This window comes from Glycine max, chromosome 10 (genome assembly GCF_000004515.6).
Source record: "Glycine max cultivar Williams 82 chromosome 10, Glycine_max_v4.0, whole genome shotgun sequence".
In the NCBI taxonomy this organism is placed as follows: domain Eukaryota; kingdom Viridiplantae; phylum Streptophyta; class Magnoliopsida; order Fabales; family Fabaceae; genus Glycine; species Glycine max.
Genome location: NC_038246.2, coordinates 48,133,891 through 48,155,378, shown reverse-complemented (window position 1 = coordinate 48,155,378; position 21,488 = coordinate 48,133,891). Strand labels below are relative to the sequence as shown.

General features: G+C 33.0%; 4 protein-coding genes across 5 annotated transcripts; all 4 read right to left on the bottom strand.

Moving 5' to 3' along the window:
* Positions 1-1,871: 1,871 nt before the first annotated feature.
* Positions 1,872-3,014, bottom strand: LOC102669215 (cysteine-rich receptor-like protein kinase 29). Its single transcript, XM_014763384.3, has 2 exons — positions 2,981-3,014; positions 1,872-2,203 (listed from the first exon to the last, which is right to left on the bottom strand). Exons 1-2 carry the CDS (start codon positions 3,012-3,014, stop codon positions 1,872-1,874), a joined length of 366 nt encoding a protein of 121 aa, XP_014618870.2.
* A 425-nt stretch (positions 3,015-3,439) lies between these two features.
* On the bottom strand, positions 3,440-6,797 carry CRK19 (cysteine-rich receptor-like protein kinase). Its single transcript, XM_006589547.4, has 7 exons — positions 5,882-6,797; positions 5,553-5,678; positions 5,122-5,249; positions 4,798-5,008; positions 4,465-4,702; positions 4,204-4,354; positions 3,440-4,050 (listed from the first exon to the last, which is right to left on the bottom strand). Exons 1-7 carry the CDS (start codon positions 6,708-6,710, stop codon positions 3,733-3,735), a joined length of 2,001 nt encoding a protein of 666 aa, XP_006589610.1. The 5' UTR covers positions 6,711-6,797; the 3' UTR covers positions 3,440-3,732.
* A 2,458-nt stretch (positions 6,798-9,255) lies between these two features.
* On the bottom strand, positions 9,256-12,630 carry CRK18 (cysteine-rich receptor-like protein kinase). Of its 2 annotated transcripts, none has more exons than XM_014763379.3 (7): positions 11,685-12,630; positions 11,265-11,396; positions 11,035-11,165; positions 10,732-10,942; positions 10,251-10,488; positions 9,943-10,093; positions 9,256-9,816 (listed from the first exon to the last, which is right to left on the bottom strand). In XM_014763379.3, the coding sequence occupies exons 1-7, from the start codon at positions 12,442-12,444 to the stop codon at positions 9,472-9,474; spliced, it is 1,968 nt and encodes a 655-aa protein (XP_014618865.1). In that variant the 5' UTR covers positions 12,445-12,630; the 3' UTR covers positions 9,256-9,471. The 2 variants fall into 2 exon arrangements, with proteins under 2 accessions (XP_014618865.1, XP_014618866.1); XM_014763380.3 differs by having other exon boundaries at positions 11,035-11,159; positions 11,685-12,622.
* Positions 12,631-18,808: 6,178 nt separating this feature from the next.
* LOC106795006 (putative cysteine-rich receptor-like protein kinase 9) lies at positions 18,809-21,451 on the bottom strand. The gene is made up of 2 exons (XM_014763383.2): positions 20,089-21,451; positions 18,809-19,008 (listed from the first exon to the last, which is right to left on the bottom strand). Exons 1-2 carry the CDS (start codon positions 21,011-21,013, stop codon positions 18,914-18,916), a joined length of 1,020 nt encoding a protein of 339 aa, XP_014618869.1. The 5' UTR covers positions 21,014-21,451; the 3' UTR covers positions 18,809-18,913.
* Between the last annotated feature and the right edge of the window lie 37 nt (positions 21,452-21,488).

Below are 21,488 nucleotides of genomic sequence, written 5' to 3'. Positions count from 1 at the left end.
TAATAATCAAATATAGTTATCGTATTTTTTATATTTTAGAAAATTAAATTTTATATTTTTATATTTATGCATCTAACAAAAAAAAATAGTTATTTACCGTGTATAATAATTAAACATTTAAACCCACTTAAAAGGTGAAGGAAAAGAAAAAGCTAGACAGCTGGAAGGAACCTTTGGGCACGAAACTCAAACACTATTGTCCCTACAAACTAAAAAATCTATGGTTGATTTATCCTTATGTCACGTCGATACTTCTAATCATACATTCACAGAATGTTTCTTTCTAAACAAATAAAGCTTAAAGATGATGTCAGAATTTGAACATGTAAAAATCATTTTTTAAAATTAAGGTTTATTCATGATTGGAAATGCAAAGCACCAAGAACCGGCGGGATGTGGATGTAACCAGGAAGGTGGATTTGTGGTTTAGCAAACAGAGTTGGTGTTGTCACAGCATTTTATTGCTGAACTTTGGGGACTGCTAAAAGGCTTACGTTTGGCAAAAGTTGAAAGTGGAAGGTTGTGCGAGTAATGTTCGTCATGGGAAGAACGTGGAGGATACATTATGCTTTGTAAGTCTCATGTCTTATCTTCCTTCTCCTTGTCATTAGAATTATATGATTGGAAAATCATTTCTTCCTTCTCATTAATGACGGCATGACGAAATTGGAGGGATAGAACAATTAAAGATATTATATATCCCACATTAAATGAAGGATTGCTAAATGAAATAATGAGATACATCCACATTCGGTTATTATGTGTTGATGAACAAAATGTGATGGTCACTGTCAGACCAACCATGGCTTATGTTGCACTCATGCTTAATAACTACTACATTATTTATTTATTGGTGAAAAATAAGTAAATCGAAATGAGAAAATAAAGAATAATTTTAAAATAATAATATAAATAATTAATTATTTTTCTTAAATAATGTGAATCAATTCAAAGAATATTTTAGAAAACGACAAGGAAAGTAATATTCTCTAACTCTCCGTGTGCCTTCAGAACCTGCATTTGTTGGGGGTAATAGAACTAGAAGCCTTTTAGACATACAGTCCTCAGGGCATAAAATATAACTAAAAATCTGTAAGGTAATGTACTTAAGGCTTATTCTTTTGAAAATTGCAAGCCCAGAAGTTGTCTTCCATATATACTGCGACAATTTAAGAAATTGTCTTTTATTAACTGCAATTTGTGATTAATAATCAAGTCTAATTAAATATGTGGCATGGTTTAAATTTCAAGAGTAATGAGGCCATCATTTGGTTTTTATCTTCATTTGTCTTTGGAAGATTTGAAGATGTCAAGGTTTCATGGGCTGGAGTAGCGTCTTGGTTACGGGCGGGGAAGCGTCGGATGAGAAATTCAAATAGACAAATATTATCATATTTTTGCCATTAAAGAAAATTGATTATCAATGATATAATAAAATGAAAAAAAATTATTAGCATTCTTCTCACGAGTTTAACATCATTATATTATATTTATATTGCAATGTAAAGTCGAACGAAACAAAAAATTTATATTGCAATTTAAAGTCATTCTTGAAAAACTTAGAAGAAAAAATATAACTTTAAATTGCAGTCTAAACTTTAAAAAACAATTTTGTAGGTTTTACCTTTAAATATCCATAAGAAGAAACTAATTTAAAGTTCAATTACTAGTTCGCGTTTTCATTATTTTACATTTGATGCAGGATCTGACATTTAGCTTCTGGGGACAAGGTATCTATTGATGAAAGAGGAAGAGCAGACACCTTTGGTGGCGGTGCTGGTGGTATCTCAGTATTGGTATGATAATAGAAAGGGTATATAACTCATATCTGAAGTTACAGCTGGGCCTTAAAATTTCTTACCATCACAGCATTAAGGAATTCCTTTTATAGCATCAACCAAGCATGCACTGCAATCTTGTTCTGACAAGTCAGCCTGGTACTGAATCATTTGGCCTATAAGGCTATCTAGCAAGTTCCTAAGCACTCGATTGAACTCTTCAACATCTGTTGCATTATTAAAGTTACTCAGAGGGTATTCAGGAACAGTTTCCTTAGTGTTGAATATTGATCCGTTGGAGTAGCGTAACATGCAATCGTCATACCCCACGATTGCCTCCTTCTGGCTTGGACACCGGTGCGTGAGAAGGACTTTGGAATCATTCAAACATTTGCTGCATTCATCTGGCTTAACATCGATCTCCTCTGCACGGCCCAATTGTGTTTACTCTGTCACTATCTTGGCCATAAGAAAAATTGTAGAAGCCGTACTCAATCTGTGTGTTGGAAGAGAGGTTGGACAAAAGGGTGTTGAGGTTGTTCTGGTAGGTGCTCTTAGCAGTGTAATTACCCTTGTCATTGATACAGAAGTTGTATTAGAATCCTGGTTGGGCGTTGGATTATGATATGGATTTGAAGTATGACAAGGATACAAAGGAATATACCATGGCCATAGTTGCCCTATTGGAGTAAGGTACTAAGAGATAATAAAGCGAAGATTAATTGAAGGTATATATATATATATATAGACAATGACTAAAACTTATAGTATTCAACAAGTTGGAATTAGAACATTTAAGTTTTGACAAGGTCCGTGTGCATTGCCACTGTTTACGTGTTTACATATTGCCAGTAAGAAACTTCGTTGAAAAGAAGAGGGCAAAAACTAGCCTCTTGTTACAAACCAAATGGGAAGGAACTGGGTGATGGTCATGCATGGTTTCCCCCGTAACATTAACAGATTAGACTTTAGAGACTGGAGAATCCCTCTTGGCTGAAAAGTGAGATCACAATATATAAATCCACTTTACTAAGTCCTACCATATTTTATTTATTTAAAAAACATAGTTTAACGACTTAGTTGACCTTCGAAGCTTCGGATGGACTTTGAACAATTCTGTATAAGGAAAGGTGGATGAATGTGATGCGATAGGAGTTCACCAGTATATAGTAATATACGGCAAAATACACCATGCCACTCACCACTGATTTCCTTGTCAATTGTACAGCCACACATATTCAAGCTTCCTGGTGTTTTCTTTTCTAGTTTCCTAAAACTTGATGCATTTTTTTTTTCTTAAAAGAAATTTAAAATGCAGCTGCAACGCACATGAGCGTGTATCTAAAATTAAACTAATCGCAATTCATAACATTTTGTCCTATTTAAATTTCTGCAGCATTATTATCTAATCTGTGCAAAGAGACTTGCCCACTAAGATATATAACTCATATACTTCCAACATCTACACATTCCCACAAGGCACCCAAGCATTCTAAAGGAAATTTCTTCAGTATTTCCATAGTACACACTCGTTCCTTTAAAATTACACTCACCATTATTTCATGGTTATCTTTCTCCTGATTTTAAAACCTTTTTAATTAAAAATAAGAAAAAATTATCAAATGAAGAAAGTTAAGTGTAATATATGGATACCCTAGGAGTATAAAAACTTTACTTCATTCTAAGTTCGATATATACACAACGGTAATAGGTTTCTATAGTACAAGGTAGCATTAACTGTAGGTAATAGGTTGTTATTAACATGTCATCATCAGAGCAACAAGCAAACACCAAAACTCTTAGTCAACAACTTAAAATGAATTCAGGATGTAGATGGAAAATTTACATACTAGATGGAAAAATGACCAATTTGTTACTATTCCCCGGGGAAAAGAAAAAGGAAAAATGTCACTTGTAAGGCTGTATCACTAAATTCTATTGAGGGTAAAGCTCATCATGTTGATTCCTCACTTGAGTATGCTTTGACAGATTTGCTTTTTGATTCTGTTGCCCCTGAATTATACTCCCTCGACTGAATATCTGACAAGCCTCTGCTGTGCATAAAAAACGCAGGCTCTGAAGGCACAGGCATTGTGTGAGAGTAGCTATTAAGCATGAGTGCAACAGAAGCCATGGTTGGTCTGTCAGCTAAATTTCCCTGAACACACAGTAAACCAATGTGGATGCATCTCATCATTTCGTTTCTTGAACCTGTATTCAATGTCGGGTCTATGAGATTTGATGCTGTTCCCTCCCTCCAGTTTTTCCAGGCCTGCAAGGATGTGCACAATTGCAGAAAATGTCAGTACTTAGTTCACATACTTTCAACTTCTTAAATTTCATTTGAATTAGCTATACATATCTTCTAATCTTGTACTTAAAAAGAGTAAGAGTGAAAACTTTGAAAAGAGAAAAAGGGACTTACAAAGCTTATTAGATCCTCTACATGGTCTCCATGTTGAAATCCACTATTTTTCTGGCCACTTACTATCTCTAAAACCAGTACACCAAAACTGAAAACGTCTGACTTCACAGAGAATTGTCCTTGACTTATATATTCGGGTGCCATATATCCACTACATGTAAATACCATCAAGCTCAATTAGGAAAAAAAAAATCCTCTATTTTGATTTGTAAGGACTGAGGAAAACAGTTAATTAACCCTTTCATATCGTGATATACTTACTAAGTTCCAACAATTTTACTTGTGTTTCCTTGAGTTTGATCCACAAGAAACAATCTTGCCATACCAAAATCCGATATCTTAGGATTCATTTCAGCATCCAAGAGAATGTTGCTTGCTTTAAGATCACGATGAATAATCCTCAGTCTCGAATCCTCATGAAGATAAAGAAGGCCTTTGGCAATGCCGCCTATGATTTTATACCGCCTTTCCCAGTCTAAATGTGCACGCTTAATTGGATCTAAAAAACCAAGTTAAGGAATAACCTTTTAAACTATGCCTACAATAATTATGCAATTACCATTAAGCAGAAATGAGTAGTCGGATCTAAATTACCAAATATGAAGTAATCAAGGCTTTTATTGGGAACAAACTCGTAGACCAGTAACCTTTCTTTTCTTTCCAAACTAAAACCAAGTAGTCTGACTAAATTTCGGTGTTGAAGCTTGGCCACTAACTGCACTTCATTTTTAAATTCTACATCTCCTTGTCCTGAATTCATAGACAATCTTTTGACAGCAACTTCTTGTCCCCTGGAAAGCTTACCCTGAAAATATATCAGAGTTCGATACATGTGATTCAGGGCAAATAGTCATTGAATAACACAAGTCCACAACCTGAGAAATAAAATTTATCTAACATGTACCCGCATATTCTTACCTTGTAAACAGGTCCGAATCCTCCTCTTCCTAGCATATTTGTCTCAGAAAAGTTATTTGTAGCCATTCTTATGATGTCAAAGTTGAATTGCAGTGTCTCAGTAGGTTCAATTTCATCGTCAATTTCATCTAAGCATGGGAAAAAAGTTAATCAATTTTAGTTATTGAAAGGTAAATTAGCATTAATTTACGGCACAAAACCAGTAAAAGCATGATGGCTAACAAGAAAATTCGCGTTTCTTTGATTGATTCAATACCTTCACCTAGATGTACAGATTTCACTTAATATTTTATTATTTCTATTTTAATCAATTCTATAGAGAATTTTATATTTACAATGTCAAAAGTGGAATAAACTTTCGTCATATCAATAAGACCTCACAAGAAAACAATATTTCTCTTATATAACAAGAAAACAATATTTTGTCTTACTGTCATTGTCAACATTTTTCCTTTGCTTCCTTGCTCTTAGGAAAATGCAAACGGAGATGACCAGCACAAGGATGACAACAGTTGGCACAACTACCGCAACAACAATTTGTGTTGTGTTGCTCTTTCCTGCAAAAACCAGAACTCCAAATTGAAACATTGACTAAGAAATCCATTGTCAATGTAGCAATAAAAATCCATTTCGGTAGTAATATTCCATTTCAGTTGGAAAATGCAGTCAGATGCTTGAGGTCAAACCCAAAAGACCCTTATGGCAAGTTGAACTTTAACAAAGCAGTTATGCATCACTTAACTAAGAACATAGCAGGTACCTTCAGAGGGAGCAGTATTGGTATCTGAAGGAGGAGGAGGAGAAGGCGCTTGTGGTGGCGACAACGGAGGAGAGGCATCAGCTGCAGAGTCATAGAAAGGGGATGTATCAAACCTAAGATTGCAGCTTGGTTTTCCAATTCTGCCACTTGTCCTGCCAGCACAACAACTTGAGATATCTGTTATAGCTCTAACCAAGCAATTATTGCACTGTTGTTCTGATAAATCAGGTGTGCATTGTAGAAGTGCAAATATAGTTTGAAAGCTTGGACCAGCTGCACTTCCTGCAGCATACTTCTTAAGTGAATCACCAGATGCAGCTTTGCTTCTGAGACCATCCACTAAGCCCCTAAGAGCCTCATTGAACTGATCCATATCAGTTGCATTGCTTTGTGTCCACAGAAAGTAAGTAGGGTTAGGTTCCATTGTCTCAAATATTGAGCGATTCGAGTAGCGTAGCATGCAATCGTCATACCACCCAATGGCCTCTTTCTGGTTTGGACAACGTTGTGTGAGAAGGACTCTTGAGTCATTTAAGCAACTACGACATGCATCTGGCTTAACATCACCTCTACACATCCCAATTGCGTTAACTTTGTCAGAGTTTTGGCCCTCGGAGAAATTGTAGAAGCCAGAATCAATTTGTGTGTTGGAAGAAGACAAAGTGGACAAAAGGGTATTGAGGTTGGTCTGGTAGGAACTGTTTGCAGTGTAGTTGCCTTTATCATTCGTGCAGAAATGGTACAGGAAGCTTGGCTGAGCGGTGGTATAAGATATGAGTGTAAGAAGGAGAAAGAGAAGGGAAATCAGTCTTGAAGGTGCCATCCCCATTGGAGAATGTTCCCTAACTTTTAAGTTGTAGCATTATGTAGATTTAAGAGATGTGCTACTATTCGCAAACATGTTCTTTGAAACAATCAAAAAGTCGAAAGCACAAAGTCAATATATATCTACTTGGTAGGAAAGTCCCTGGTTTACGCGCTGTTGATTGCTATGAGATCTTTCTTCAGACCATGACAAAATCATATTATTAGATACTTTAGGAAGAGTTCCTTGTGTATTTTTCTTCTTCTAAAGAATTCGTTAACTTCCAAATATTTTCATATATTGTGCAAATTCAAAGCTGCTCGAACTACATTTGAACACCCTTTCAACTTTTCCGGGTTTTTTTTTTATATATAAATCTACTCTCGTTGGTATCCTTAAATTATAAATTATAATACATAATTTACAAAAAAAATAAAATAGAATGCATAATTTGATCTTTTATAATTTCATTCTTCTAATTAGATATTTTCTATAATATCGATCTCTCTTTTCTCTTTTAGAAATATATTTCACACACTAATCTTACAATCAGTAAAAAAATATCCAACCATCTCAAACTACTTTTGTGACTATGCCCAACTCCTTGTGGATGCTAATGTTTATACATACTCAACTATTACACACAAAATATACTCCAAAAAAGAACTATGTACGGTCAATATAAAAAATTACATTGTCTAACTTTTTTTTACTGAACACAGTAAACTTATTAAAAATCATTATTAGTACAAATTTTAAAAATAATTATTATAAAAATAATAAACTTATTATATATGTCAAATTATAATTGAATAAAGATATTTTTCTTTTTGTATGTCAAGTTTTTTTTATAGGAATATACTCAATTTTTATAATAGTAAAATGTTATCGTTTTGTTCTCTTTTTTATTCTTAATTCTTTAATTTATCAAGAAAAATATGTCTTAATTAATTTAAGTTGACTGATTCAAATTTGGTATGGGTCTTCGAGTAGTTTTATATTCTAGGTGCACGTATACACAATACCGTAGCAATGCCTCTCCATTTCAGCTTTGAACGCTGGCTAATTTTAGCGGGCTTGTCAATTGTCAATTGTCAATTGTCATTGCCCAACGCGCAAAATGTTCTTTCCTTCTAACTTTGGAGTTTTATACATAACTAATAGTTTAGGCTGCGAATTTAGGCTAAATATTTTTTATATAATTATTAAAAAAATATTATTATAACTAGAAAAAAGAGGTAATATATTTCTATATTTTTTAAAAACTAAATAAAAGAGAAATAATGAAAGTTATAAGCAGATAAAAAATAGTGATGGTATAGTTTACAATGTTAGTTAAGAGATAAAATAATCCAAAAAATATAAAAATGAAAAGTGGATATCATCATTGTTACAATAGTTATAGATTATTGGTTAACATTTATAATAAATAAATATATTTAAATAAATAAATTATACTTTAGATTTATAAAAATCATTTAGAGGCAAAATATATCTCTAGTCTTTTATCTCATTACTAAATTAATTTCTAAAATATAATGGTAATGTGGTTTATAATTTTAATTAGTTAAGGGATAAAATAATCCAAAAAATATAGAAATGAAAAGTGGATATCATCATTATGATGGTTTTCAATGCTAACATTGTAGGTGAATAATTACTAAATCATTGTTTGTAGTAAGATTTTTAAAATCACACCGGTTATTAAAGTGCTGAAGGCACTAATTCAAAATTTAATGACTTAATCGTGATTAAACCGAGATCAAATGTTTTAATAAAATATTTTATTTTTTAATATAATATATTAAGTTATATATATATATATATATATATATATATATATATATATATATATATATATATATGACATGCATAAATTTATAATATTAAAAAGTAAACTTCAGTTAAACCTTAAAAATATCATGAGATAATATGTAAGAAAACCAAGTTATATACCAAAAATAGCATGAATCACTCACTAACAACGAATGCCATGTTGCCAAGATACCAATTACCCATAAGATGATCTGGTGCATTTGCCAGTTTTTTGCAAAAAGAAAGTCTCGGGGGCTTGGTTGATTCGGTAAAACAAATTTCGGCTTTAATCCCAATATACAAATGTATTACTAGTATAAAGTGTTTGTTAAGTATGCGAATAAGGGAAAGATTGAAGAGTAGGGACAAAATTGTTTTAGCCAATCCGAAATGTCCCTTTAAAACCAGTTGATAGGATGGCCATCTCAATTATATAAGCACTTCCCTTACTCGTTAACCATCCGATTTGAAGAAGAGAGTAGAAGGTATACACTGGTGGAGGAAAAAGATCCCCGTGTGGAGAGTGTAGAGTACATTCATAAGGATCAAATGAATTATTTTGTAAATAAACGTGTATAAAGACAAATTTATCCGCATAACCACATCCGAGTTTTGGATTTTTAGATCACAACAAATTAGATATAGCACTACTGCAAGTCCACCTGAAATTTAACGTGATCTGTATTTCAGAACTAGGTACTTGCATTCAGCCAGCACGTTTCACCAACATCATGTGAGCAAGAAAAAGAATCCCTTAACAAATCAACACTACATTTCAAACACAAAATTGGTCAAGATTGCAAATTATTCTGGTCTCTCCTGGGGCATCCAGCATGAAGTAGGGACATAATTCTTTTAGCCATTAATATTTACAGTATATATCTGCTAGGTCTGTTTAAGAGTAGCCCCAAAGTTTGAAAAGATTTGGACATACACTGGATTGATTGAAGGAAACATGAAAAACCATCGTTTAGCGAGGGTATACATCAGTAATGGATACTTCATTCACAGACCATGGAATTGAACAAGTCGTAGACTGATCGGTGGTAGACTGATCAGAGTCCATCCCTTGGTTTAACCTGTTAGGACCTCTTCCACGCAGAAAAGATGCTGGTTGTTGTGGCATTGACATGGTAACTGAATAACTGTTCAGCATAAGTGCAATAGTGGCCATCGAAGGCCTATCAGATGGATTTTCTTGAACACACAATAAACCAATATGGATGCATCTGTTGACTTCATTTCTTGAATAAGAACCTCTCAGTGTTGGATCCAGCAACTCCAGAGGTGTCTGCAGTGTCCAATTCTTCCACGCCTGAAGTTGTATAATATTAGCATTTAAACCGGGAATATCTCTTTCCTCACCCACTGAAATGTAGCTAGGCATTGTGGCTAAGCTTGGTATCAGTAAAGAAAGGAAATTACTCTTGTTTATACTCACATGGCTTAAAAGGTCATCAGCATGATTCGATTGATAAAAGTCAGTGTTCTTCTTGCCACTCACAATCTCCAAAACTAAGACACCAAAGCTGAACACATCTGATTTCACAGAGAACTGTCCACGCATTGCATATTCTGGAGACATGTAACCACTGAAAAAAACAATGTAATCTACTTATAAGATAGAACAATGACATTTTTGGAAACAAGAACATAAATTTTGTCTGCAATGAAACTTAACTGACGATATGTTATAACATAAGCTACTCATATATGCAAGAGGAGATAGCATAAAGGCATCAAACTTACTAAGTCCCAACTATCCTTCCTGTATTTACTTGAGTCTGATCTGCCTGGAAAATTTTTGCCATACCAAAATCTGAAATCTTTGGGTTCATATTTTCATCTAATAGAACATTACTAGCTTTGACATCCCGGTGTATAATTCTAAGTTGGGAATCTTCATGTAAATACTGAATTCCTCGAGCAATACCAACTATAATTTTGTAGCGTCTTGACCAATCTAACTCTTTTTGCTTTGCAGGGTCTACAAAGTTTGCCAAAATGAAATAGCCATATTAGCAATAGCTGATTTACTACAATTTCCAATTATACAAAGCTATTAACCCCTCTCCAACTAGGTGGTTCTTTAATAAGGGAAAAGGTAACACAACACCATGTGAATACATTAATTGAGATGGCATATCAGTCAGTTCAGGGCAATCAATCACTACACTAATCGAGAGATATCACATAAAAGACATATAAGAAGAGTAGAAAAGGTACATACCAAATAAAAAGTAATCAAGACTTTTGTTTGGTATGTATTCATAGATAAGGATCTTCTCTTGTCCCTCCAAGCAAAATCCCAATAGTCTCACTAAATTTCTATGTTGAAGCTTGGCCACAAGAGCAGCTTCATTCCTGAACTCTACAGCACCCTGCAAGGAGGTTACTGACAACCTCTTCACAGCTATCTCCTGTCCGCTAGGGAGGACACCCTAAAAACAAGCACAGGAAAAGACCAATTTAAGTACTTTAGCATAAAAAGAAATATGTGTCACTCAGCATTTAGTATAAACATGATTCATACCTTATAAACCACCCCAAATCCACCTTGGCCAATCTTGTTCTCATCCGAGAATCTGTTTGTGGCAGCTTCAACTGTAGGCAAGTCGAATTGCAAGGACTCCACATCACCGACATCTGTAAGATCATCTGCAACTACACAACAAATAAAGACAGTAATTATCAGCAACCAATTTAAAGTCAGAGGAAACAAATTACCCGGAACAATGGCTATGACGGAACAAGAGAGATTACTTGAATCCTGGACGAAAGTATTATACTTCTTGCTTGCCCTCTTACGTAGGAAGTAGACGCCAACAATGAAAAGTAGAATTGCAACTGTAATTGGGACAACGATCGCCAAAATTATAGAGATACTGCTTTTCCCTGCACATTGGAAATTAGACGCGAAAAGTTGAAACTACACAATAAGAAAATTAACATGACCTTTCCGTCCAAGAAAATCATCTCAACGGTACATCTTTTAACTGATTTCTGGACATACAAAAAATCTGTGTCTTGTTCTCCTATTAGAATTGTAGTTATATCTTTCTAGTACAAATTTTTAGTATGCCTATTACTCAAGTAAAATTCCAATTCTTATGTGAGAATAACACCAGAGAAACACTTAACAAAGTGTATCTAAATTTTTACCATGTTATAATGGTTTGATACCTGAAGACGGAGAGGGAAGGCGGGAAACGGTGGAAACGTTGTAAAATGGAAACAATTCATATCTGACACTACAGCCCGGAAGCAGGACCCGTGCACCTCGTTTGCCGTCACAGCAATTCGGAAAGGCACCGATGGAGCTTGCGAAGCACGTGTTGCACTCAGAAGTGGACAAATCGGGCGTGCACTGCGCCAGTGTGTAGAGCTTCATGGAGCTCGTGAAATTCGCTTCTTTTGTAGCAAACTTCTTACTCGAATTCACGGCTTCCCGTGCCGCATCGTTCAACGTGGGCGCAAGAACATCGTTGAACCGTGTGTGGTCCGAGTCAGGGACGCTCGGTTCGTTACCGAGGCCAAAACTTGGAACTATGTTGTTGAGAATGGAGCTGTTGGAGTAACGCAGCATACAGTGGTCGTACCAGATTATGGACTCTGTTTGGTTGGTGCAGAGGTCTGTGATATTTTTGGCCGCGGCGGTGACGCAGTCGTGACAGGCGGAGGGGGTGGCGTCGCCGCGGCAGAGGAAGAGTCCCTTGACATCGTCGATGGTGGTGCGGTGGAATCCGTCGTGGAGGGTGGCGCTGGAGACGAGGGATGAGAGGAGGAGGTTCAAGTTGGTTTGGAATGGTGTGTTGGGTAAGTAATAGGATCCATCTGTGCAGGCATGTGCGGTATAAATAGGAGTTGCTTCACTTGCAGAGTTTAGCAAGGCAAAGAGAGAGAGAAGTAGCAAGTGGGTTGAAGAGGATTCGAATATGCACATATCTCCCTCGTGTCAAACAATAGTTGCTTTCTTCTTCAGAACCAGATTTTGTTCTGGCGCTTAATCTAACATCGTGCATTCGTGTTTATTAGATTGTGGTGTGGTGGGCGATGAAATCATGTGCCCTGTCCCTGACTGATGCAAGTCAATAAGAACTGGTAAGTGAATGAAAAATTGTCAAAAAAGAAAGCAAACGGTGTCGCTGTGTTACAGTGACTGTTATAAAATGTTAAAAGAGTATGAATAGTCATATACAGCAGCGGTTCTTTGGTAAAAATTTCGATTGGGGTTTCTTTTACAAATTATTTATTTAAATGGATCTGTTTTGAAATTATTTATTTTGTGTGTCTGGTTTTTTATTATAATGCACTTCTCCGTTGGGCGCGTTTCCCGTCATAACGACACGTGCCATGATATGACTAGGGACAGGGGAAGTGAGACAAGGGTAGAAAGTGCTGACCTGTCAAGCATGACCAGACGTGCTGATTTGCTAGACACTTTCTTCCACGTTTCCCTATAAAATCCCTCTTTTGTTCTATTTACACTACGAAATTGTTAAAATAGTTCACGATCACCACTTAACTCGAGCCACCTCTGGTTCAAATTGGAGAAAGAATTAGACTTAGACTTTAGAAAAAGTGAGGAAAGTGTAATAGGTTCAATGAATGTGGACATATTATGTTAAGAGCAACCAATTTAATTGTTTGGCAATTGTGGTTATTGGTTAGGTAAGTACTAATTAGGTTTCAGCACAATTGGAAATGCGACAATAAAAATATATCTAATATATTTTTTAAAATACTAATATAATAAAAACTATAAAATTCACAAATAAAAAATTATAATAATATTATCATTAAAAATATTTAAAAAAATACAGACACAAATCATACATATTTAAAAAATTATTTTAACATTAACCACAATATTAACTATTTAAATGACAAATCATAAATAACACAAATCATAATTAATATCATTAAATATTAACAAAAACAATAATATAATATTTCAATGACAAATGATAAATAATAATATTATTATCTATAATTATCTTCAACAACAATTAACAATATTATATTATTATAAAATACAAAACAAATCTAACACACTATAAAAGTAACAATAATTATCTCTACAAACAAATCCACTAAAAAAATAAAAGTAAAATTCTTTAGTAGATAAATGAACAACTGTAAACAAAAAAACAATTTGTTACATAATTAATAAAAAATAATTAAAATGATAAAGAAATTAAACTAACAGGAAAAATATATAAGGATAAAGAAAATGAACTTGTTGAGAGTGAATAAAATTTTGTTGTACACAAAATGCCTACAAGCAAAAAAGAAAAAATACAAATAGTAAAATATAACAATTTATACAAATTAAATAAATTTGAAGCAATAAAAAAAACTACAAACCAAATTGTTCGGAGCAACTTTGGAGTTTCAAGTGAATAAGAGGAGGCAGTGGTGGGGAAGGGGGAACCAAGAAGGGGCAAATTGATCAAAGCAGGTTCCTTTTAGAAACTTATTCCCAACAGGGGACTGTTTCGAAACTTTTTTCAAATGGGGTCTGTTTTTGGAGGGAACTCGCCAATGGAGTTGGCGAGTTGGACACATGGCAGTAGCAGGTGAAACTCGTCAGTGGAGAGATGGCGAGACACTGTCCACGTGATGGGTCCTGCCATTCGTAATGGCAAAATGTTTTTTTTACGGATTTTTTTAAAACTTGAAATGGGTATAACTTTTGATAGGAATGTCCGTTTGAGGCCCATAATATATCAAAATACTCAAAATTGAATGAAGAATCCCCTGACAAATTCACAAAGGGGATTTAGAGGCATTTTTTGGAAAAATGAGTTGACCAAATCCCCTTTGGGAATTTGCTAGGGGAGGGGACAAGGCTGGGGTGAAGGTGGGGAACAAGAAGCACTGGTTGTGACTGGGGGAGTGGCTTTGAGGGAAGGGGGGGGGGGAGGGGATTGCGAGGCCGTGTTTTTAAGGCAGCTAGACGCGCTAGTTGGGACCCAACGCGACCCGTCGCGCTTGCGACAACAGCGCTAACGAACGCGCCTGCACGCGGAGCGCGTCCTAAGGCGCCTCCACGCAGAGCGCCAACCGAAGCTCCAGCACTGCCGACGCATCCAATTCTGAAGCGCTCTCGTCAGCAGTGCGTCCAGACCTGTCCCACCGCTAGTCACGTCATGCCACATGTCACTATTACGGGGAACGCGCTCATCGAAGAAGCGCTTTGTAGTAAAAAAAATAGACCCGTGAAATAAATAATTTCATAACAGACCCATTTAGGTAAATAATTTGTAAAAAGAAACCCCAATTGATATTTTTGTTGTGGTTCTTTTCTTTGAAAGGATGAAAGCGACCGGTGTGGGAGATGGGTTAAACACTCGTTTATGTATGGTTGGTCGGAACCCTGAACTTTCTTTTTTTAAAAATAAAATGTTTGATGAACATCAAGAAGAAAAAGAAAAAAAAAAATGTGTAACGTAATTTAAAATATGATAGAAAATAAATGAATTTTCTAGGTACTAAATAATTAATTGAGGGATATAAAATTAATCCAATGATTAAATAAAAGGAAAAACAAAAGAGAAGACGTCATAGATTCGAATGTCTCAACTAATATTTTTAATTAAATTAATAAATGTTAATTAACATTTATCGATCAAACAAAACTAAATAACTAAATTTAAACAGATTATTGTTAATTTTAAAAGCAAGATAATATTGTGAAATTTATTTTTATTATTATTATTCTTTTATACTTTAAAATTAATTGTTAAAAATGTTAGTATTTTAATATTTTTATGTTGTTTGATATCTGATTCCTATGTTAAGTTTGACTTACTATTGAAGATGAGCTACTAATGGCTCAACTTTCCCGTACGGAATAAGCTTTTTTAATTTTCTCAGATAAGCCTCTTTGAAAGACGATCACAATCGGCATAGACATGTGTATTGTATAGTTTCTCATATAGTCATGTTGGGACTCTAGGCTGTATAAATTCTTAACTCAGACATATCTTACATCAGAATCATACTTTAAAGTGATCGATCTGTATTGGAGAACTCAGTACTTACCCTCATCAGCGCTTAGTTTAACCAACATAATGTGAGCAAGAAAAAGAATCCCTCAGTAAATCAACACTATACTTTAAAAAACAAAATTGGTCAAGATTGCAAAATTTTCGGGTCTCTCCCAAGGGCATCATGCTTCAGCTACTCTACATGTTCATCCATGAAGTATCGGACAAAATTCTTTTAGCTATTAATATTTACAATATATATCCGCTAGGATCGTATAACAGCTCAGCATATAGCGTTGATATTGGCTTGATTTGAATATATGCTATATTTTGAGAAGATTTGAATATACGCTTGATTGATTGAAGAAAACATGAAAACAATCCTTTAGCGAGCCTATATTTCAATAATGGATACTTCATTCACAGACAATGAAATTGAACAAGAGGTAGATTGATCAAAATCAAGCCCTCGGTTTAGCTTGTTAGGACTTTTTCCACGCAGAAAAGATGCTGGTTGTCGTGGCATTGACAAGTTTACTGAATAACTGTTCAGCATAAGTGCAATGCTGGTTGTCGTTGCAGTTCAGAGAAAGAAAAAGAAAACAAATTATACAGTTCTGCTGCAGTTGCATACCGATGCATATAGTGTTTAACACTATCTTTTTTTGTTATAATTATATTAAAGTTAAATTGTAATTAATTTTAAATCTAGAATTTTGATTTTTTATTTTTAAATTAAGATATTTAATTTTTTATTCTATAAAATAGTTAATTTTGATTTGTTATTGACGGTCCAAAGTCAATCATTAATTTTGACGTGACATATTAATAGTTGCTAACAAAGTTTATGTAAGATATATTTATATAAAAAAAGATTAAATGAAATAGAAAATAAAAAAGTATCTTAATAAAAAATTAAACTCATAACATTTTATTCACAAATAAAATAATAAATTAGTAATACACTTTTTTATTTAATTAAATAAATTAATATTAATTTTTATGTATCATTAGTTAGGAGTTATTATTTTTTTAAAATTATCAAAATTTATAAATTAAAAATATTTAATATATAAATATTTTTAATTCTATTTTATATATTTTTATTTTAAATATTTTATTTTTATTTTATCAATTTATAATTAAATTTCATAAATTAATATGTAAATTATTTACATAATTATTTTTGTAAATTGATTTTGATATACAAATTATTTTACTCTAATTAAAAATATTTATATATTGAATATTTTTTAATTTATAAATTTATAAATTTTGATAATTTAAAAAAAAATTAATAACTCTTGATTAATAATATATAAATAATAATGTTAATACATTTAATTAAATAAAATAAGTGTGCTAATAATTTATTATCTTGTGTGTAATTAATTGATGAGTTCAATTCCTATTAAAATATTTTTTATTTTTTACTTTATATAATTCTTTTACATAACTACCATGTCAACTAAGTCAACATTAATGTAACGTCAAAGAATGGTCCATTGGCAATCATCTGATAAAATAATTAAAATTACTTATTTAAAAAAAAAAACTAAAAACATCTCGATTTAGAAATAAAAATATCAAAATTATAAAAAATTAAATTTACCATTTATCCTTATATAAAAAGTGATGCTGACCAACTTAAAGGAGAATTAATAGATCAATCGTGTTAAGAAGTTATTGAAATGTCTAATAACACTTAAATACTTGCGAAACAAAATTAACTAACCACATGGGTAAATACTGGGTGTATTATTTTCACTGCCAAGTGTTGTTTTGTAGAAGTGGGTGCCTTGGGTGGCGTTGGAAGAAAGGGTAGAGAGGAGGAGGTTGAGGTTGGTTTGGAAAGTGCTGTTTGGTTGGTATTTGGAAGAGTCTGTGCTGGCATGGGAACTGTAAATTGGAGCTCCTTTGGTTGGAAAGATTAAGAAGCTTAAGAGGAAGACGGAAATCGAGGGAATTGCAAAGTACTTGCAAGGAGGCATCTTGGGGATCTTCCTTTGGAGAAAGATTTGCAAGGGATTGTACATTTGCAATTTGTCAACTGTTTTCTATATTTTATCATTTTATGTTTCTTATTGTTTGTTTTTTTGTTTCAAAACCAAGTGTTTTTGGATCAGATGTGAACAGTGACAGCCACTACATATCTAGAAGGAAGGGGGTTGAAGAGTAAAATGCAAAGAGTCACATTTAAAGCATATGTAACAAAAGCAAATTCTAAGTCCAATCATTTTACTTATAGGTGGTGGAAATAATTGTGATGTGTGGACAACTCTCAGTTTGGTTTTGCGGGCAATGACGAAATACAAAAGTTCAATTACTGAGAAAGATGGCAACAGACAGAGAACACAAGTTATTATTTGTGTGAACTGCCTCACAAGTCCATTCAAAGGTGACGAAATATCTTAATTAGCTAGAGATTGATTGGTTATTTGGTTAACATTTTAAGTCAAATTTGATGGCTTAACAATTGACATCGCACGACAGTACTTGATTTCATCACCTTATGTGTGGATACTCTCCTTGATCATCTTTGAATTAGGAAAAGAGTACAATCAAAATACAAACTCCTTTATATTAATAATAATAAAAAAAAATACAAACACTTTTGCATATTTGTTTTTCTTGGATGGACAAAAATTTAAGGTTTTATTTTAAAACAGAATCCTATTCTAGGATCAGGCTAATGAACAAATGACAAGTACGTACGTCTTAGAAGTTGATATGCTGCCAACTTATACCGCCAATATTTATTAAACATGGTAAACTTTACATTTCACATAGAGAAAACAATTAAGTGAAGTTGACTCTCGTGCCACGCAATAAATACAAAATGGCCTAAACGACCCACAGATAGTTGCTTACTTTTTACGGGAAAATTCAATTTCCTATTTCTCACTGCATAATTTGATAAACTCAGTGGGTTAAGATCGATCACTCTGTATAATTTGATAAAATCTTCTCAAGTAAACCAAAATGTCAAATCATGGTTAGAGTATGTTAAATAATATGAGTAATAATCATATTCATGTTAAAAAAAAAAATCTATTACGTAGTAGTTCTGGTATACGAAGTTCCCAACATTTTTCTTAACTCATTACATCATTTCACAACTCTAAGCTTTTTATTTTCTTAACCTTCTATCTTCCTTACTTTATAATTAATTCATTTTAGTTTATATTTATGATTAATCAATAAATAATATTTTATTTAAATCACGAATTACTTAAACATATTATATATATATATATATATATATATATATATATATATATATATATATATATATATATATATAAAACTCTAAATACAATTGAAAATCAAAATTCTTGCATAATCCATACTCAATCTTATCGTTTTAATAATACTTGTACTTATTAAGAGTGAACACCCTCCCACCAATCAATCAGTTACTTAAGAACCAAATACCCAAGACAGCCCTGCGACAGTAATCGAAACAAAGGTTGCAGTTGCTATCTCTGATGAGATTCCTTTCTTTCCTGCTTCACCTAAAGACAGAAAAAAACTTTGGTAAGTTCTGTTAATTGTTACGTATTACCTGAGACCGTAAAAAAATCATTATCACAACTATTCCAAAACGAAAAATCAAGCTTTTTTCTTCACTAAAAATTTGCTACTGATTTTTTCCATGTCCAAACCAAACTAAAATAATGCTTCACGTGATGTTGTCCTTCTAAGCACACCTCTTGCCTGCAAGAAATTATTGTACAGTTCTGAATTAAGTATTTAATTTCTTGGTCAATCTATATATGATATACATGCCGGAGTTTTGTTATTTTTTTAAAAATTTGAAAATGTTTTTTTAATTTAAATATCTTTACATGACACATAACTAATTTTTTTTAAGGAAACGTATAACCAAATATTATAATTATGTTTGACAATATTTCAGTTAGTTTTTTTTTATTATTAGTTGAAAAATTCATTTAATTATTTGATAAATAATTTTTTTTAATAGTTTTTAGTATTTTTAAAATATTATTTTAAGTAATATTTTTTAATCTGATAATTTCTAATTTTTTATATTTTTTTATCTTTGATATATTTATCAAATTTTATATTTATCTTACATAAATAAATTATGATTTTATTGTTTTTCAATTATTTTATATTTTTCAGTTACTTTAATAACTAATTTTATTAAACGTAAATTTTTCAGTTCCTAGTTATAAGTTCTTAGCTTCCGTAACTTTTTTTCTTCAATTTTCGGCTAATGTTTGAGTTAATTTTACTGAACATATAACCTTTATGTATTTTATGGAGATTAACCATACCATAAATAGTGGTTCAATTAATATATGTTAGTCTGTGCTGCATCTCATTCCATTATTACGTATTTTTCTATCACATTAATTATGACATTTATTACCTTTTTTATATATTTCTTTTTCCTCTTACTTTTTTCATCGTGCCAATCATATCTACTGCAACATATATGGAACGTAAGTTTAACTTTAATTTTTTGCTTGTTAACCTAGTTTGACCCAAATCATTCATTCACATGCTGTTCAAATTTAAATTAATTCATAACACTAAAACATTCGAAGAACCATAATCTTTAGCATTACCTTTATCCATTGTAGAATGTGTTGGACTAATAATTCCTTCAGGTGCCGGGGAATCCATTCTATAGAAAGGGTACAACTCATACCTAAAGTTACAACTTGGATACAAAACTCTTCCTCCTTGGCTTCCAGGACAACACCAAGAAAGATCCCCTATCACACCACTGAGACACCTTCTGCAATCTTGGGGTGACAAATCCGGTGTACACTGAGTCATACAATAGAGGGTCTGAAACCCAGAGATCTTAGCTTGCTTTGTGGCGTATAACTTAGCACCGTTCGAAGAATTCGCTGCCTCATCTGCAGTTTCATTCAAAGTGGTGTACAACAAACGCAAGAAGCTTTTTGTGTCGGAAACGTTGGCAGTGTTTCGCAAACGCATTCTAGGCCTTGTGTCCACCGTGGAGAAGAAATACCTGTTGGAATAGCGAACCAAACACTCGTCATACCAAATTATAGCACTTTTGGCAAACTTGCATGTATCTGAGCTTTGATTGCTTAGTCTTTGGATTGCGTTCAACACGCACTGTTGGCAAAGTTGAGGGGGCACGTCACCACGGCAGAGGAAGAGGCCGTAGACGGTGTCGGAGGAGCTTTTGCCGGATAAGGTGGTGTTGTAGAATTGGGTGTTTCCGGTGGCGTTGGAAGATAGAGAAGACAAGAGGGTTATGAGGTTGAACTGGAAAGTGGTGTTGGAGATGAAGGTTTCGATGGTTGTGCAGTTTTCGCGAAGGAAAATAGGAACATCTGATGATGCTTCAGTGAGAGTAAACATAAGAAACGTGAAGAGAGGATAATGTTTGAAGGAATTTAGGGCCATGGTGTTGTACTGCAGTTGGCTTATTTTGTTTAAAATGACATTTAAGTGGGTGTGCGTGTTTGTAGGAAAAGAAAAGAAATAAATACCATCAAATGACCTGAGAGTCATATTTTTACATTTTATTTTAATTTAAATTTTTTATCTTTGCTTTATTTTTACTCTATTGAATGGATCCTAATATTTCTAATCATTTTTGCATGTTTTTTTAACTCCGTGTTCATGTTGTGAGGAGAAATTAAAAACATATTCTTTAAAAAATTCAAGTATTATATTAAAAACATGATAGTTTAAGGCTTAAAATAAGATTTAATGAAAATATAGACAACACATTTTATTCTATAATTATTTAACTTTCTCATAAAAATAATAATTGATTATATCCAATAATTAATTGATTCCCATATTTTTTTTAATTTGTTAAATTTAAATTAGATATAAAGAGTTTATACTCACACCTAAGCAATCAGATACTACTCAAAGCTATTTCCTTGTTCTTAATATCTTTTAAACTAATTTATGTCTTTTAATAAAATTAATTATTGGATTAAATTTATAAATTATTTGTATTATCATTTAAAAATTC

Excerpts from the sequence above, each read along its gene's own strand:
- LOC102669215 (XM_014763384.3), bottom strand. The coding sequence starts at position 3,014 with ATGTGTGGCTGTACAATTGACAAGGAAATCAGTG. Across the intron at positions 2,204-2,980 it reads AATTGACAAGGAAATCAGTG|AGGAGATCGATGTTAAGCCA; the intron begins GTGAGTGGCATG and ends TGGGCCGTGCAG.
- CRK19 (XM_006589547.4), bottom strand. The coding sequence starts at position 6,710 with ATGGGGATGGCACCTTCAAGACTGATTTCCCTTCTCTTTCTCCTTCTT. Across the intron at positions 4,703-4,797 it reads CCTTGATTACTTCATATTTG|ATCCAATTAAGCGTGCACAT; the intron begins GTAATTTAGATC and ends TTGGTTTTTTAG. Across the intron at positions 4,355-4,464 it reads AGTAAAATTGTTGGAACTTA|TGGATATATGGCACCCGAAT; the intron begins GTAAGTATATCA and ends ATTTACATGTAG.
- CRK18 (XM_014763379.3), bottom strand. The coding sequence starts at position 12,444 with ATGTGCATATTCGAATCCTCTTCAACCCACTTGCTACTTCTCTCTCTC. Across the intron at positions 11,166-11,264 it reads TACTTTCGTCCAGGATTCAA|TTGCAGATGATCTTACAGAT; the intron begins GTAATCTCTCTT and ends TTTGTTGTGTAG. Across the intron at positions 9,817-9,942 it reads CTGATGACCTTTTAAGCCAT|GCGTGGAAGAATTGGACACT; the intron begins GTGAGTATAAAC and ends ATACAACTTCAG.
- LOC106795006 (XM_014763383.2), bottom strand. The coding sequence starts at position 21,013 with ATGACTCTCAGGTCATTTGATGGTATTTATTTCTTTTCTTTTCCTACA. Across the intron at positions 19,009-20,088 it reads ACATTCTACAATGGATAAAG|GTGAAGCAGGAAAGAAAGGA; the intron begins GTAATGCTAAAG and ends TTCTGTCTTTAG.